We start from the raw sequence: 16211 nt of genomic DNA on the forward strand, positions 1-16211 counted from the left end.
CACCAGTTTATATGGCAGTAGTTGGCGGGCTATGAGTTCTGACAAGCCAGCCGCCAACCGTTGGGCAAGAGGGTTATCCGGCGTCATCATTTTTTTACGCTCAAACATTAGGCCCACGGAAGCCTGCCTTTTTGCAGAAAAATGTGAGCTTGGCGTGATGGAAGGTGGAGTGGAGGACAATTGTGAGGAGAGAGGAGAAGGAGAAGTAGAAGACGAGGCTGGACGGTGAGAGCCTGCAGTGTGGCTTTGTGTGTTCCGTTGCTCCCACTGGGCTCGGTGATGGCTGCTCATGTGCCTTCTTAAGGCGGTCGTCCCTAGGTGAGTATTGGGCTTACCGCGACTAACGCGTTGACTGCAAAGATTGCAGATGGCAACGCTATTGTCAGCAGCGGACAGGTTAAAAAAAGCCCACACTGCGGAGCCATGTGCCGGTGTCCTGGGAGCGCCAGATGTGACCGTACATGGTCGATGACTCGCTCCTGATACATTTGCAGTCTGCTTTGTCCCTGCTGTGCAATGTAAGTCATTGCTGCTTCTCCTCCCTATCTGCTGGTCCATATCTCCCTCTGAACTCCCCTCCTCTTCCTCTCTTGTGGGCACCCACGTGACATCACTAGACACGTCATCATCAACGTCACCTTCCCCACCGCTATAAGTAGAGATCTCGGAGTAGGCAGCAACACCGGGGACCAACCTCCTCCTTGGGCTGATCTGGATACTGGCGTCAGACTGCTGAGTAGCGCTTGTTGCTACCTCCTCTTCCTGATCCAATACCAAGAGTGGCTGCGCATCAGAAATGTCCTCTTGATATGGATCGGAAAATAATTCCAGTGACTCAAGCGGAAGGTATGTGGTGGTGGTGGTGGTGGTCGTGTTGTTGGTGGTAGTGTCTTTGGGGGTGCACATAGCAGAGAGTGAAGAAGAGGGTGCAGATCGAGAGGATGAGGAGGGTGCAGAAGAGTAAGGCTGAGCGAGCCACTCAACCAAGTCTGGTGCATCCTTTAAAGTAATTGAACGCACCTTCTGCAACTTCCCACTTTGGCTCAAGCCTGTTGCTCCTGCCCTACCCCTACCACCCCTGCGGAAGGGCCTGCCTCTTCCTCTGCCTGTCATTTTTTAAATGACCCTGTGACAAAACTCTTAGTCCCTATACCGATGAAGGACTGCTGCAGTATAGGGCAGCGGTCAGCAGTGGTGCACGTCAACCCTATCTATTGTGGACCGATAGCGGTCCTTACAGAACAGCAGACTGTACCGCACTCAAGCCTATGTACCGTAGCACCCTATACCAAGTTACCAGTCCTTATAAGAACTTTTGTGGAACAAGCAGGTTGTGTGTTAGTGATTAGCAGACTGTACGTCAGTCCCTATACCGCTGAAGGACTGCTGCAGTATAGGTGAGCGGTCAGCAGTGGTGCACGTCAACCCTATCTATTGTGGACCGATAGCGGTCCTTACAGAACAGCAGACTGTACCGCACTCAAGCCTATGTACCGTAGCACCCTATACCAAGTTACCAGTCCTTATAAGAACTTTTGTGGACCAAGCAGGTTGTGTATTAGTGTTTAGCAGACTGTACGTCAGTCCCTATACCGCTGAAGGACTGCTGCAGTATAGGGCAGCGGTCAGCAGTGGTGCACGTCAACCCTATCTATTGTGGACCGATAGCGGTCCTTACAGAACAGCAGACTGTACCGCACTCAAGCCTATGTACCGTAGCACCCTATACCAAGTTACCAGTCCTTATAAGAACTTTTGTGGAACAAGCAGGTTGTGTGTTAGTGTTTAGCAGACTGTACGTCAGTCCCTATACCGCTGAAGGACTGCTGCAGTATAGGGCAGCGGTCAGCAGTGGTGCACGTCAACCCTATCTATTGTGGACCGATAGCGGTCCTTACAGAACAGCAGACTGTACCGCACTCAAGCCTATGTACCGTAGCACCCTATACCAAGTTACCAGTCCTTATAAGAACTTTTGTTGAACAAGCAGGTTGTGTGTTAGTGATTAGCAGACTGTACGTCAGTCCCTATACCGCTGAAGGACTGCTGCAGTATAGGTGAGCGGTCAGCAGTGGTGCACGTCAACCCTATCTATTGTGGACCGATAGCGGTCCTTACAGAACAGCAGACTGTACCGCACTCAAGCCTATGTACCGTAGCACCCTATACCAAGTTACCAGTCCTTATAAGAACTTTTGTGGACCAAGCAGGTTGTGTATTAGTGTTTAGCAGACTGTACGTCAGTCCCTATACCGCTGAAGGACTGCTGCAGTATAGGGCAGCGGTCAGCAGTGGTGCACGTCAACCCTATCTATTGTGGACCGATAGCGGTCCTTACAGAACAGCAGACTGTACCGCACTCAAGCCTATGTACCGTAGCACCCTATACCAAGTTACCAGTCCTTATAAGAACTTTTGTGGAACAAGCAGGTTGTGTGTTAGTGTTTAGCAGACTGTACGTCAGTCCCTATACCGCTGAAGGACTGCTGCAGTATAGGGCAGCGGTCAGCAGTGGTGCACGTCAACCCTATCTATTGTGGACCGATAGCGGTCCTTACAGAACAGCAGACTGTACCGCACTCAAGCCTATGTACCGTAGCACCCTATACCAAGTTACCAGTCCTTATAAGAACTTTTGTGGAACAAGCAGGTTGTGTGTTAGTGATTAGCAGACTGTACGTCAGTCCCTATACCGCTGAAGGACTGCTGCAGTATAGGTGAGCGGTCAGCAGTGGTGCACGTCAACCCTATCTATTGTGGACCGATAGCGGTCCTTACAGAACAGCAGACTGTACCGCACTCAAGCCTATGTACCGTAGCACCCTATACCAAGTTACCAGTCCTTATAAGAACTTTTGTGGAACAAGCAGGTTGTGTGTTAGTGTTTAGCAGACTGTACGTCAGTCCCTATACCGCTGAAGGACTGCTGCAGTATAGGGCAGCGGTCAGCAGTGGTGCACGTCAACCCTATCTATTGTGGACCGATAGCGGTCCTTACAGAACAGCAGACTGTACCGCACTCAAGCCTATGTACCGTAGCACCCTATACCAAGTTACCAGTCCTTATAAGAACTTTTGTGGAACAAGCAGGTTGTGTGTTAGTGATTAGCAGACTGTACGTCAGTCCCTATACCGCTGAAGGACTGCTGCAGTATAGGTGAGCGGTCAGCAGTGGTGCACGTCAACCCTATCTATTGTGGACCGATAGCGGTCCTTACAGAACAGCAGACTGTACCGCACTCAAGCCTATGTACCGTAGCACCCTATACCAAGTTACCAGTCCTTATAAGAACTTTTGTGGACCAAGCAGGTTGTGTATTAGTGTTTAGCAGACTGTACGTCAGTCCCTATACCGCTGAAGGACTGCTGCAGTATAGGTGAGCGGTCAGCAGTGGTGCACGTCAACCCTATCTATTGTGGACCGATAGCGGTCCTTACAGAACAGCAGACTGTACCGCACTCAAGCCTATGTACCGTAGCACCCTATACCAAGTTACCAGTCCTTATAAGAACTTTTGTGGACCAAGCAGGTTGTGTATTAGTGTTTAGCAGACTGTACGTCAGTCCCTATACCGCTGAAGGACTGCTGCAGTATAGGGCAGCGGTCAGCAGTGGTGCACGTCAACCCTATCTATTGTGGACCGATAGCGGTCCTTACAGAACAGCAGACTGTACCGCACTCAAGCCTATGTACCGTAGCACCCTATACCAAGTTACCAGTCCTTATAAGAACTTTTGTGGACCAAGCAGGTTGTGTATTAGTGTTTAGCAGACTGTACGTCAGTCCCTATACCGCTGAAGGACTGCTGCAGTATAGGGCAGCGGTCAGCAGTGGTGCACGTCAACCCTATCTATTGTGGACCGATAGCGGTCCTTACAGAACAGCAGACTGTACCGCACTCAAGCCTATGTACCGTAGCACCCTATACCAAGTTACCAGTCCTTATAAGAACTTTTGTGGAACAAGCAGGTTGTGTGTTAGTGATTAGCAGACTGTACGTCAGTCCCTATACCGCTGAAGGACTGCTGCAGTATAGGGCAGCGGTCAGCAGTGGTGCACGTCAACCCTATCTATTGTGGACCGATAGCGGTCCTTACAGAACAGCAGACTGTACCGCACTCAAGCCTATGTACCGTAGCACCCTATACCAAGTTACCAGTCCTTATAAGAACTTTTGTGGAACAAGTGAGTTGTGAATGTTTAGCAGACTGCAGCAGAAGGGCAGCAGTCAAGTATAATATCCTTTCTATATTTGGAAGAAAGAATATTATACATGTACAAGCCTATTACTGTACCACTGATACCAGTCCTGAAAAGAACCTTTGTGGAACTAATAATAACAGCAAGTCTTTAAAATTACCCTCACTGCCTGACAACACTGCTTCCTTCCTGTCCCTATACAAATTGGCAAAAAAAGAGAACGATTAGTGGTTACTGGAACAGCTCTTTTGTGGACCTTGATAGTAACAGCTAATGATGATGATGATGATGATGATGATGAAAGACTAATCTGGCTGTCCCTGTAGCATACACCGTCCTTTCCCTTTCTCTAAACTAACAAAAGACACTCAGGCTGCTGCAAGAATCAGCAGCACAGCAAACCTATCAACACCTAACACCTATACCAGTCCTGAAAAGAACTTTTGTGTACCAAATAGCTAGTGGTTTATCTCTCCCTACTCCACACAGGAACCTGTCCCTATCGTAACAGAAGAAAGAATGTAAAATGGCCACCGGATCGGGTGTATTTATAGGTTAGGGGGAATGTACAAGTGTCCATGTGCTGTCATGTCTCAATTGGCTGTCCTGTATCACATGATAAACGTGTCACCAAAGGTTAAAGTTCTTGTATACATTAAACACGTAAGTCCGCCGCGGCGAACGACGGAAAAAGGCGTTCGAACGTGCGGACCGCGAATGTCGGAAATTCGCCGCGAAACGACCGCCGGGCGAACCGTTCGGCCATCACTACTCCTCAGCTGGTTGCTGCCACACATGCTTGACACCATCTGAATCAAATAAGTTTATCTTGGTCTCATCAGACCACAGGACATGGTTCCAGTAATCCATGTACTTAGTCTGCTTGTCTTCAGCAAACTATTTAGAGGCTTTCTTGTGACTAATCTTGACAGCCATGCAGACCAATTTGATGCAGCGTGTGGCGTATGGTCTGAGCACTGACAGGCTGGCCCCCACCCCTTCAACCTTTGCAACAATGCTAGCAGCACTCATACATCTATTTCCCAAAGACAACGTCTGGATATGACGCTGAGCACATGCACTCAACTTCTTTGGTTGACCATGGTGAGGCCTGTTCTGAGTGGAACCTGTCCTGTTAAACCGCTGTATGGTCTTGGCCACTCGCGCTGCAGCTCAGTTTCAGGGTCTTGGTAATCTTCTTATACCCTAGGCCATCTTTATGTAGAGCAACAATAATTTTTTTAAGATCCTCAGAGGGTTCTTTGCCATGAGCTGCCATGTTGAATTTCCAGTGACCAGTATGAGAGAGTGAGAGCGATAACACCAAATTTAACACACCTTCTCCCCATTCATACCTGAGATCTTATAACACTAACGTGTCACATGACCCCAGGGAGGAAAAATGGCTAATTGGGCCCAATTTGGACATTTTTACTAAGGGGTGTACTCACTTTTGTTGCCAGTGCTTTAGACATTAATGGCTGTGTGTTGAATTATTTTTAGGGGACAGCAAATTTACACTGTTATTCAAGCTGTACACTCACTACTTTACATTGTAGCAAAGTGTAATTTCTTCAGTGTTGTCACATAAAAAGATATAATAAAATATTTACAAAAATGTGAGGGGTGTACTCACTTTCGTGAGATATTGTATGTACTATGTGTGTATATAATTACAATACAGTACAGTATATACAGTACATATACACACCATACCCTGAGGTTTGAAAGGGTGTAAATTAGTTCTTACTATCGGTACTAACCCTCAAGAAACAAATGTAAAATTGCAAAATTATTTGGGACTTTACATGTACCTCTGTGGGTATAATAAACACTGACCACCAAAACTTTTAGGTGTCTTTTTTTTTTAAATATTACACATCTAAAAATAGGTTATCACATTGCTTGTCCAGCATGGTATTGTCCTGGTCTTGAGATAAGATTTTTTTTGTAGCCGCCGCTTTTCACGGGCTGACCCACTTCATCAGGGCCTCAGATCTTGTCAAATACTGTGCTATTGTACAAGAAAAAAAAATCACATGTGAGACAATCTATCACATCGTATATTATATCCCGCAGACATTTAACAGAGCAGAAAAAATCCTATCCTTTGCAAGGATTTACAAAATAGGATGAGTATCATGTATACATCATCAGTTATACAATATAGTTAGTATTAAATTATTGTATATAAAAAAAAACCTGATGAAGCTGGTCAGCCCACGAAATGTGTTGGCTACAAAAAATGAGATCTCAAGAACAGGACAATACCATCCTGGACAACCAATGTGATGATTTGTTTTTAAGAAGACAAGACAAGGAGTGCCAGACTCAGTGTAGTATTTAGGTATTCATTTAATAAGAAAAACAAGCTAAATGGCTACTCACAAAAGGAAAATGATATGAGGCACATAAGTAAGGGGTCTGGGGTACAGGGTCACTCTGTGGTCCGTGACACAGTCTATGTGATGGAGAACTGGCTTGGTCCCAATGATGTAGATGGTAAGCTAACCCGAAGATGGAGTAGTGGTGAAGCCTCTATGGATGTCCAGAGGGCTTTGATAACCAGCACGCTGTAGCTCTCTGTGACATCCGGCAACCGGGACCCAGAATCAGAAATGCGTGTCAGCGTGCAACACAAGCTTCAAGGACCGGAAGTGGTGTTTTGGGCAACAATCAGATGACGCGTTTCACAGCCTCCACTGTTTTCTCAAATCTAACTGACTAACCAGGAAGTCAGGTATATATGGGATGAGAGGGAGGGAACAGGGGAACATCCATAACAGGCGGTACTCGGTATTCATACATAGGCATTGGAATATACACATTTAAATGGACCAGGAATCACCGAATATAAAAAAAAATCCATTTAAAAAAAATATACAGGTATGTGTAAATAGAAACATATTCTTATAAATATACCATAATAGTTGGCAATATAGTTAGTTCAAAATATAGATGGTCATCAGGAAATCGATCCACCGTCAAATAAATCAAATGAAATATGCTAAATCAGGGCAAAGAGATAAATAGGGCACCCAGTGTGCTAACTAAAATGAGAAGCAAGCACATATATGTATGTAATCTGGGCCATAGAAACAGGAAGTGATGGACATTGTCTCCAATAGACATAGACTGAAGCAAAAAAAACACGTGTTTTTAGTACAATAGGAGAAGGTCTAGGTACTATTTTTGTCTGTACCTCTGTCCCAGTGACAGCTGTTTTTCTCACTTCTTATCCTGCTTTCAAAAGGGCATGAAACAATATGAAATCCCTCATCTGTCACAGACAGCAATAGAACTCGACAGAAATTTTATAAAGACCGGGTCTATCCAAAACTATGAAAAGCTGTCTGGAGTTAGGGTAAAACCAAAAAAATTTACTTCTCTTATCTGGTCCCTTTAGTTCTTAAAATACCAATGTTAAATGGTTTTAACCATTTGATGTGCAAAAAAACCTGCTGATCCTGCAGGAAATTTGATAACTTCCTGTGCTGAGTATTATTACTTAGCATTGTTCTGTCTGGGGACTCAAGAACCTCTCCCTCCACGTTATGAAATAGAAGAGAGGAGGAGATGTTCTGTAGTCCTGCCCTGGGATGACAACGCTGCTCCTCCATGCATCCATTGATGGAGATTTGCCGGTGCACACAGAATCTTGTGCAGGTCTACATAGTAACCAATCAGCTTCTAGATTTTAGGCTGGGTTCACACTGGTATGGCAAATGCTCCGACATTGAGAGCACATGTCACATGGTTCCTTATGAGAGTCATCTTAACTGGTTCAATACAAGTCAGTCTGACTTTGAAAAAGGTTCCTGCACTACTTTGGTCCAACTTTTATCATACTTCAGCCTTCTGAATATCATTGAAGTCGGATCAGTTAAGACGATGATGCGGCATGTGACTTGTGTTCTGAGGGTCTTGAAGGGGAACCCCATTTTTTTGGCATAGAGTCCCCCAAAATCCATACCAGTGCCCCCACTCCTGAACCATTTCAGGCCACATGCCCTCAACATGGGGGGTGGGTGCTTTGGGGCAGGGGGGCTCTGTGCCCCTCCACCCAATGGCATCTTGCTAAGGGTCTGTTCCTGACAACCCGGGGGTTGTTGGGGTCTGCGGGTAGGGGGCATATCGGAATCTGGAAGCCCCGTTTAATAAAGGGCCCCGCAGATCCTGGCCCCCCACCCTATGTAAATGAGTATGGGGTCATTGTATCCCTAACCATTCACCTGAAAAAAAAGTGTCAAAAATAAAAACAGCACACAAGTTTTTGACAAAGTAATTTATTACAGCAGCTCGTGGGTCTCTTCTCTTTCAGATTTAATTTCCCTCTGACAATGTCTTCATCCTCCGGTTCTTCTCCTTCTCCCTATGCTGATGTCTTCTTTTGCTGCCGGTTCTCCTCTCCCTGCTGTCTTCTCCCTCTGCCGGTTTTTCACTCTGTCGAGTCTCCTCTTTCCACTGTCTTTTCCCTCTGTTCTCCCTCTGCTCTTCCTCCGATTTTCTCTCGACGCTCTCTCCCACTGTAATGCTGGGTCCACAGTGTGCCTTTACTTATATACTTATTATACTTATATAGCCATGGGGTGTGGTCACCCAGGGATGTCATCTGAAGGCCCCACCCCTTGTGATGGCACATGGTGGACCCAGCACAGCATTACAACGGGAGAGAGCATTGAGAGAACATCAGAGGAAGAACAGAGGGAGATGACAGTAGAGAGAAGAGACCCGACAGAGGGAGAAGACAGCAGAGAGAGGAGAACCAACAGAGGGAGAAGACAGCAGAGAGAGGAAATCCAGCAGCGGAAGAAGACATCAGCGAAGGGAGAAGAACATTGTACCCCATACTCATTCACATAGGGTGGGGGGGCAGGAGCTGGGGGTCCCCTTTTAAAGGGGACTTCCACTTTCTGATAAGCCCTCCACCCACAGACCCTGACAACCACCGGCGAGAGTTGTCAGGAAAAGGCCCTTGTCCCCATAAATATGGGAACAAGGTGGGTCGAGGGTGCAGAGTCCCCCTGCCCCAAAGCACCCACCCCCAATGTTGAGGCATGTGGGCGGTATGGTTCAAAAGGGGGTACTCACTCCTCCGCACCCCCTTTCCTGACCTGCCAGTCTGCATGTTCAGATAAGGGTCTGGTATGGATTTTGGGGGGAACACCTTGCCCTTTTTTTGGCGTGGGGGTTCTCCTTAAAATCCATACCAGACCACAAGGACTGGTATGGTCTTGGAGGGGGGACTCTATGTATTTTTTTCTCATTTGGTATGGGGTTTTACCCTTAAAGATTCATACCAGGCTCAAAGGGCCTGGTATTGTTTGGATCAATGTTGGATCTCGATCATTGAAGTCAGATGAAAGCCGGACTTCAAATCTCAGGGCAAAGTCGGATCCACAGTCTTATGACTGTCGTGTCGTACCAGGGTGAACCCAGCCTTATTGTTAAAGTTTAAATGAACATGCTGAAGTTACAAGCTGGTTACCATGCACAGCTGCACCAGATTCTTTGTGCACCTGTTTTAGTAAATCTTCTCCAGTGTGGTGAGTGAGCATTGTCATCCTAGGTCTGGAGGTGTGCTATCTGCAGAAATTCTAGTTGAAAATAAAGGGAAAACCCCTAAAAAAGTAAATCATTTGCATCTAATGACTAGCAAAGTGGAATATATTTGATTTTTTTTGTTTGTTTTTTAGGACTTATTTAAAATGTGTATTATTTAGGACCACAAAAGAAGTGATCTCAGGTTTAAATTGAAAATGAAATAAGTACTTTCCAGAATAAAGTAGCTCTATATGAAGGAAGACACTGACAAACCAGTAAAATATTTGAAATGTTTTTAACTGGATATACAATTGTTCTCTCACATATGCTGGTGAGGTCAATACACTTTACATCATTTATTTATGTGTGTTCTGTTTTACCATTCAAAAGTCTGAAAAAACAAGGAGAAAAGAGCGACCTGCAATATCCAAGGAAGGACTCACCAGCACAATGCAACAGAGGATGTCTCTGATGGCAGAGGTTTTCAACAGTAAAGAAGAAAGGCTTACAAACCAGAAGAAACGCTACAGTTTGGTTGACCTTGACAGTCCTAAGAATTACAGTGGCGACACAAAAGAACTAAACACAATAGATGTCAAGAGACTACACAATCCCACTGATCAACTGAATAAAGAGCTGTCAGCCAACGCACAACTGCCAGAGAATGTTATCAAGGAGCTAAACCTAGTTTTTCGCAAAAACAGAAAAGACCAGAATGAATGCCTGTAATTCAAAAGCAATTTCACTTATAACATTGAGCATATACTTTCAATTAAAGGAAAAGTTCAGCTTATAACATTTTGATTTAAAGCAATACAAAATGTGAAAACTATTATTTGGTACTCCACAAATTGTTAAGTAAATGAAGCAATACGTGGATATAAAATGAATTATACACTGTGGATCTATTTGTTTTTTGTGTTTTTCTTTCTCCAAGCCGTCCAACTCTGTCTTCTCAATCAATAAAAAATTGTCATATTGTAAAAGCAGCCTGGCTGTCTCATTGCTGTGGGTGAGAAATTATTTGATATCAGTTAATTTGTTCTCCTGTTAAAATCTCTCAGAGGAAGGCATCAAAGATATTGCTATGCTCGAGCTGCCCACCCACTAACCTGCAGCAAAAGTATGTACTTGATAAGAGGGCTAAGTTGCTATTAGGTTTTAGTTCATTTTGAAGCGTGCAAACTTTATCTTTTAAATAGTTATTCAGTGAGGTTGAAAATAGACACATATCCATCAAGCTTAACCAAAAGACAAACATAAATGTGTAAAAACCTGTCGTTCCCAGAACCATAAACCTGCAGCTTAGAGAAAAGACCCTTGAAAAGTTTAGTCTAAGTTGGTCTAACAGGGAATAAATATAATTTAGCTCTTTTTTTAAAGTAATCTACTGATTTGGCTGGAACCAGTTCCTGAGAAGGACCATTCTACATTTTCACTGTTTTTCCTTTAAAGAACCCCCACAAGTCAGCCAGATTTATCTCTCTGCATAGAAAGTGGAACTACTGTACAATGTTATTGATTTTAGAAATGCATATCAAAGTGGTCAGCTTAGCACAAGCAAGACCATTTTTTACCATTTCAGCAACCGTTCATGATATTTTTTTTGTAACATCTCAATTTGAACTTGCGACAACTTTTCCTGAAAAATTTATATTTTTATCAACTCTAAAATTGTATATATATATATATATATATATATATATATATATATATATATATATATATATATATATATATATATATATACTGTATATTATATAGCATATATCTGCTTGCATCTATAGACATACAGTATGTGAAAGTAATCTGTCATGATAAAGTGAACTTGTTTTAAAGATGAATCTTCCTAGGTTGGCTACTTTTTTCCTTTATTGATTACTGACATGGGACAAAGAATGTGTATATCAAGGGTACGGTGATTGGACATCACTAACATCATACTACCAGATGTATATTTATATAATATGATATATCTACCATTGGATACACCTACTCTATCTTGTAACCTGTCTAACCACATGCCAAAAAATAATAGCTTAACCTAGAAATCAAAGTAATCCTCCTCACCCATAATCAGTAATAATGTCTATAAACATTATAATATTAGTAATAATACATGGATCTTGAAGCTGAACTTCAGGGAAAGAAAGAATTATACCTCGTTAGAGGTAAATGCTAATTTCGGTCTAGAGGGCCACAAAGAACAGTTTTATTTACCCAATCCCCTTCTCCCACATGCCTCCTCTAGGCAGTAAGACCGGTCTCTGAAGCTTTTTTTTCCCCCTATGCTCCAGTGACTTCAGGTCCACTTGCATCATTATGTCCATTGCAGAGCCAATAGCCCTATACTGGATGTGATGATGCCAACAAACCATCTATTGCTTGAGCATAGGGGAGTGAAAGAGTGTACCAGCTGTTGGGGGAGTGGAGGATTGGGTAAATAAAACTGCTTTCTGTGACCACCTAAACCTCAATTAGTAACTCCACTGCAGGGGAGTATGTTACCTTTCCCTGAAGATGGGCTTGAAAGCTGAACTCCAGACAAAAAGTGGAATACATTGAACTACATATATTACAGCTGTTTACATGCCAGCTTTGTGTCTCTGTCCTGAGACATACACAGCCTTAATAAAAAGCTCAGCAAGTAATTTCCCTACAGCTACAGAGACATCTCCCTTATTGCCTTTAATTGGACAGTGAAGGAGCAAAACAGACTGATATATGTATATTTCTGCTTGCTTTATCAGTCAGTATGCTTTATGCCACCATATATGCTCATGTAGCTTGATTAGTCTTTAGTGGGGTCCCTCCTCTCCCACTCTCAGTGCTGCTCTGTGGGAAACTGCAAATCAAGTCCAAATTAGGTGGTTTTACTAGTAATTAAAATTACATGTATTATTTTGTAATTAAACACCTCACTTTTTTTTTTCTTTTATTTGTTATATCTGCCTTGAGTTTATGCAATGTATGTATATTATCTTAGATAATTTTTCAAATGAAAACATTTTGCATAAAGGTTTATATGGTGGCCATATTATTTATGCTCATGGGAGAATGTGCAAGTTTGATATGCAGGCTCTGTTTTTTGGTTAACCACTTGACCTTCAGAAGATGAACCACCCTTCATGGCAATCTGCCTTGTTTACATAGCCGGTGGACATCAGCTCCCGCTGTGTATAGTCACAGCGGGAACGGGCCACCGTCAGCACGCGTGCCTGCCCCACACCCGGAAGTGTCAGATCCTGTACTAGGTATGGGATCTGGCACAGAGCAGCTTCCACACCGCAGTATATGTGCAGTGGGCAGTCCGTAAGTGGTTAAGTCTTATTGGTCCATCTACCTCGCAGAGACTGCCTCAGTGAAAATAGTCACTTTGTAGTCTCTTTTGACATCAATTACAAGTTATTACTTTGTCTAGGCTTAAGGTCACTTTATGGAACTCAGAACAGTATTGTTAAATTAATTGAAAGAAAAAATAAATAAATACACTAACAAACTGAAGCCAAATTCCAACTCACATAATCCGCCACAGCAACATTCCTTTAGGGATACAGCTTTTACTTGAAAAAAAAAATATTGTAAGCACTTGCCAGTGTGAATTGGTTTGTCTCATTCCTGTAAACTGATACATCTGGAAGAGAGCTTGTTCTTTTGAAAAACAACAGACTTACTGGCCAAATCACCAGCTGAAAATAGAACAAAGCCTAAAAAAGAAAACTAATGCAGCCCTCACATCTAAGAAATAGTAAGCTGCTTTAAATTGTTGATCAAGGCATAATGCTGTGGGGTAGTTGAAGGTCACTCAGGGGATGTGTGTAATGTGGGTCTCAGGTCAGGGGAGGCTGGCAAGTGTTGTCACTCAAAAGCAGAAGGTGGATAGATATTATGTTTTACATGAAAATGAGTTTAGGTGGATGCCAGTTGGAGTGCAAGTGAATGGCTGCTATTTTTTTTATTTTTTAATGGGGTTAGGTGGATGCAAAATTGCAAGTAAATGGTTTGCAACTATGCATGATGTATGCATATATGATTTTATTATAAAGATGCCAGGGCAAAACAGTAATACGTATAGTTTATAAACTTGATACATGTTGAGTGCATTGTCTGGTATGTTTGTATGCATCTTATTGCAGTGAGCTAATTCCATCCAATTTTTTTTTTTATTTCTTTTGAAAAGAGCAGGTAAATGTGAAAGCCTCTGTTGGTGTTTTAAATTGCCAGCAGCCTTTCTGTTGGAGAAATCTCACATCACATTTTGTATGGACAGGAATTGAGGGGCAGTCAATTTGGGACTCAAAAAGAAAAACATATGGAAATAAGGCTTAGAACTTGACAATCGGCAATGCTTTATTGCTTTCTGTGCCCTCCTGTCCTCACTCAGCCATCATTTCTTGTGCAGGTCTTACACAGACAGGAAGTGGGGGAAAATACCCCCAGCAATGTGAAAGAGAGAAATTAAAACCTGACAGGTGTTTCAACCTTTCTCTTCTATCCAAAACTGAATAAAAAAATAATTATTTATAAGATATATAAATGAGACAAAGGATCTCCAGAAGACGATGTGTTTGCAAGGAGAAAGCACAGTAGTAGTTACTTCTTTTCAGGCCAGTTGGATGGAGACATATAGGAGGTGGGGGAGTGAACAGATTGGTTGCTATCATGACTCCCTTAGGTGTGTTAATTTTAACTTGAGCTATTGTGCTCATCAAGCAGGCTTATTACCATACCTCTAAACTGTCCCGGATTCCGTATGATCGTCCCACGATTTCTTGTAAGTCCTGGGGTCCCACAGATCTGGGCTAGAGTTCCAGCTCCACTCAGTTTATCATCAGTGGGGGTGCAATGTGTGCTCTCTTTTTGGTCAGCAGGGCATTCGGTCGGCAGGGCATCCCTGCGTGCTGCACTTCTGCCCCTCCCCTTTTCAATCTTTTGTGCAATCATTGGTTTCTAGGACTGATGACTGCTATTCAGGTGCACACAACAGGAAGAAACAACCTCTGTCCAGAGCGGCTAGTCATCCCAGGGCTCCCCCCAACTCGGTTTCCTGCTTCCTGTGTCTCTCCATGCGGATTTTACACTGCAAGGTAAGAAGAACTCTTGATTGTCTGCATAGTCAGTATAGCCTGAAGCTGACAGTGTCAGTAGGAGAGACCCAGTCTGCTGCTGGTGCAGAGAAAAGGAACACAGAGCTTCTAGGAGTACAGAGGGTATAGGGAGTCTGGTGTTATCTAGGAGTTAAAGAGGTATCAGGGGGTCTGATGTTATGTAGGAGTATAGAGGGGTCTGGTATTATCTAAGAGTAAAGGGGGAATGGGGTGGGGCCTGGTGTTATCTAGGAGTATAGGGGGTATATGGGGTCTGGTGTTGTCTAGGAGTATAAGGGGTATAGGGGAGTCTGGTGTTATCTAGGCGTATAGGGGCATATGGGGGTCTGATGTTAAGTAGTAGTATATGGGGCGGGTCTGGTGTTATGTAGGAGTATAGGGGGTATGTGGGGTCTGCTGTTATCTAGAAGTATAGGGGATATATGGGGTCTGGTGTTGTCTAGGAGTATAAGGAGCATAGGATGTCTGGTGTTATCTAGGAGTATAAGGGGTATAGGGGGGTCTGGTGTTATCTAGGTATATAGAGGGTATAGGGGGTCTGGTATTTACTAGAAGTATAAGGGGTATAGGGGGCCTGGTGTTACCTAGGAGTATAGAGGGTGTAGGGGGTCTGGTGTTATCTATGAGTATAAAGGGTATAGGGGGTCTGGTGTTATCTAGGAGTATAGGGGGTATAGGGGGTCTGGTATTATCTAGGAATATAGGGGGTATGTATTTGTGAGACTCTTGCTTGTGGCACAACAATCAAAGCATGTTTTACAGGTACAAGGAAGCCCAGGTTTTGTTTAACCGTGCCTCTTTAGCCCTTACCCTTGTTATCAGTCTGGTAACACCCACTTTTTGCCGTGGCGCACATAGTGCACTGCAGGTCTCTATCTCCCTAAAATGTCCCTCATTCTCAAGTTGTAAAGTTGGGAGGTATGTTTTTACAACAGGAGGAAAGAAGAAAATGGAAGACATGTTAAAGAGAGCATGAACTTCAACCTTCTGGCTGCAAAAAGGAATATAAAATATTCATATGCACAGTTTCATATATCTAATGAATAAGAAAAAAAATATTTTTGTAGTCTTGACCATGATAAATATATATCTACAAAAGCTCTCTACATTCCCTTTAAGACAGTGCTGATACAGATATGGTTTTCAGGCTGCCTGTAGGTTGAACTGCTGCGTTTTGCTAGTTATTCTGTGCTGGAAATCTTTTCTCAGTAAAATGACTGCAAACACTGGTTCTATGAAACTTCAATGCAGGCAAATGGAGGATGTGAATAATTTATTTATAAATGGCCAAGGGTGTGCATAATAAGAAAGTAGGTTACAAGGATTTGCTGAGTGATATACAAAACCAATGCCAGGAT

The 16211-nt window shown here is 43.4% G+C and overlaps 1 protein-coding gene across 3 annotated transcripts in view; it reads left to right on the top strand.

Moving 5' to 3' along the window:
- Positions 1 to 10734, top strand: part of ARAP2 (ArfGAP with RhoGAP domain, ankyrin repeat and PH domain 2) — a 609403-nt gene extending 598669 nt beyond the window's left edge. For 2 of the 3 annotated variants that reach the window (XM_077477663.1, XM_077477664.1), the window contains exon 33: positions 10136 to 10734. In XM_077477663.1, coding sequence (XP_077333789.1) covers positions 10136 to 10474 — 339 coding nt within the window. In that variant the 3' untranslated portion in view covers positions 10475 to 10734. The remainder of the gene's footprint in view (positions 1 to 10135) is intronic. The other variant, XR_013272356.1, reaches the window with a different exon arrangement.
- Positions 10735 to 16211: the final 5477 nt, after the last annotated feature.

This window comes from Lithobates pipiens, unplaced genomic scaffold (assembly GCF_037356315.1).
Source record: "Lithobates pipiens isolate NorthernLeopardFrog02 unplaced genomic scaffold, aLitPip1_a1.2 Scaffold_13, whole genome shotgun sequence".
NCBI classification, from domain to species: domain Eukaryota; kingdom Metazoa; phylum Chordata; class Amphibia; order Anura; family Ranidae; genus Lithobates; species Lithobates pipiens.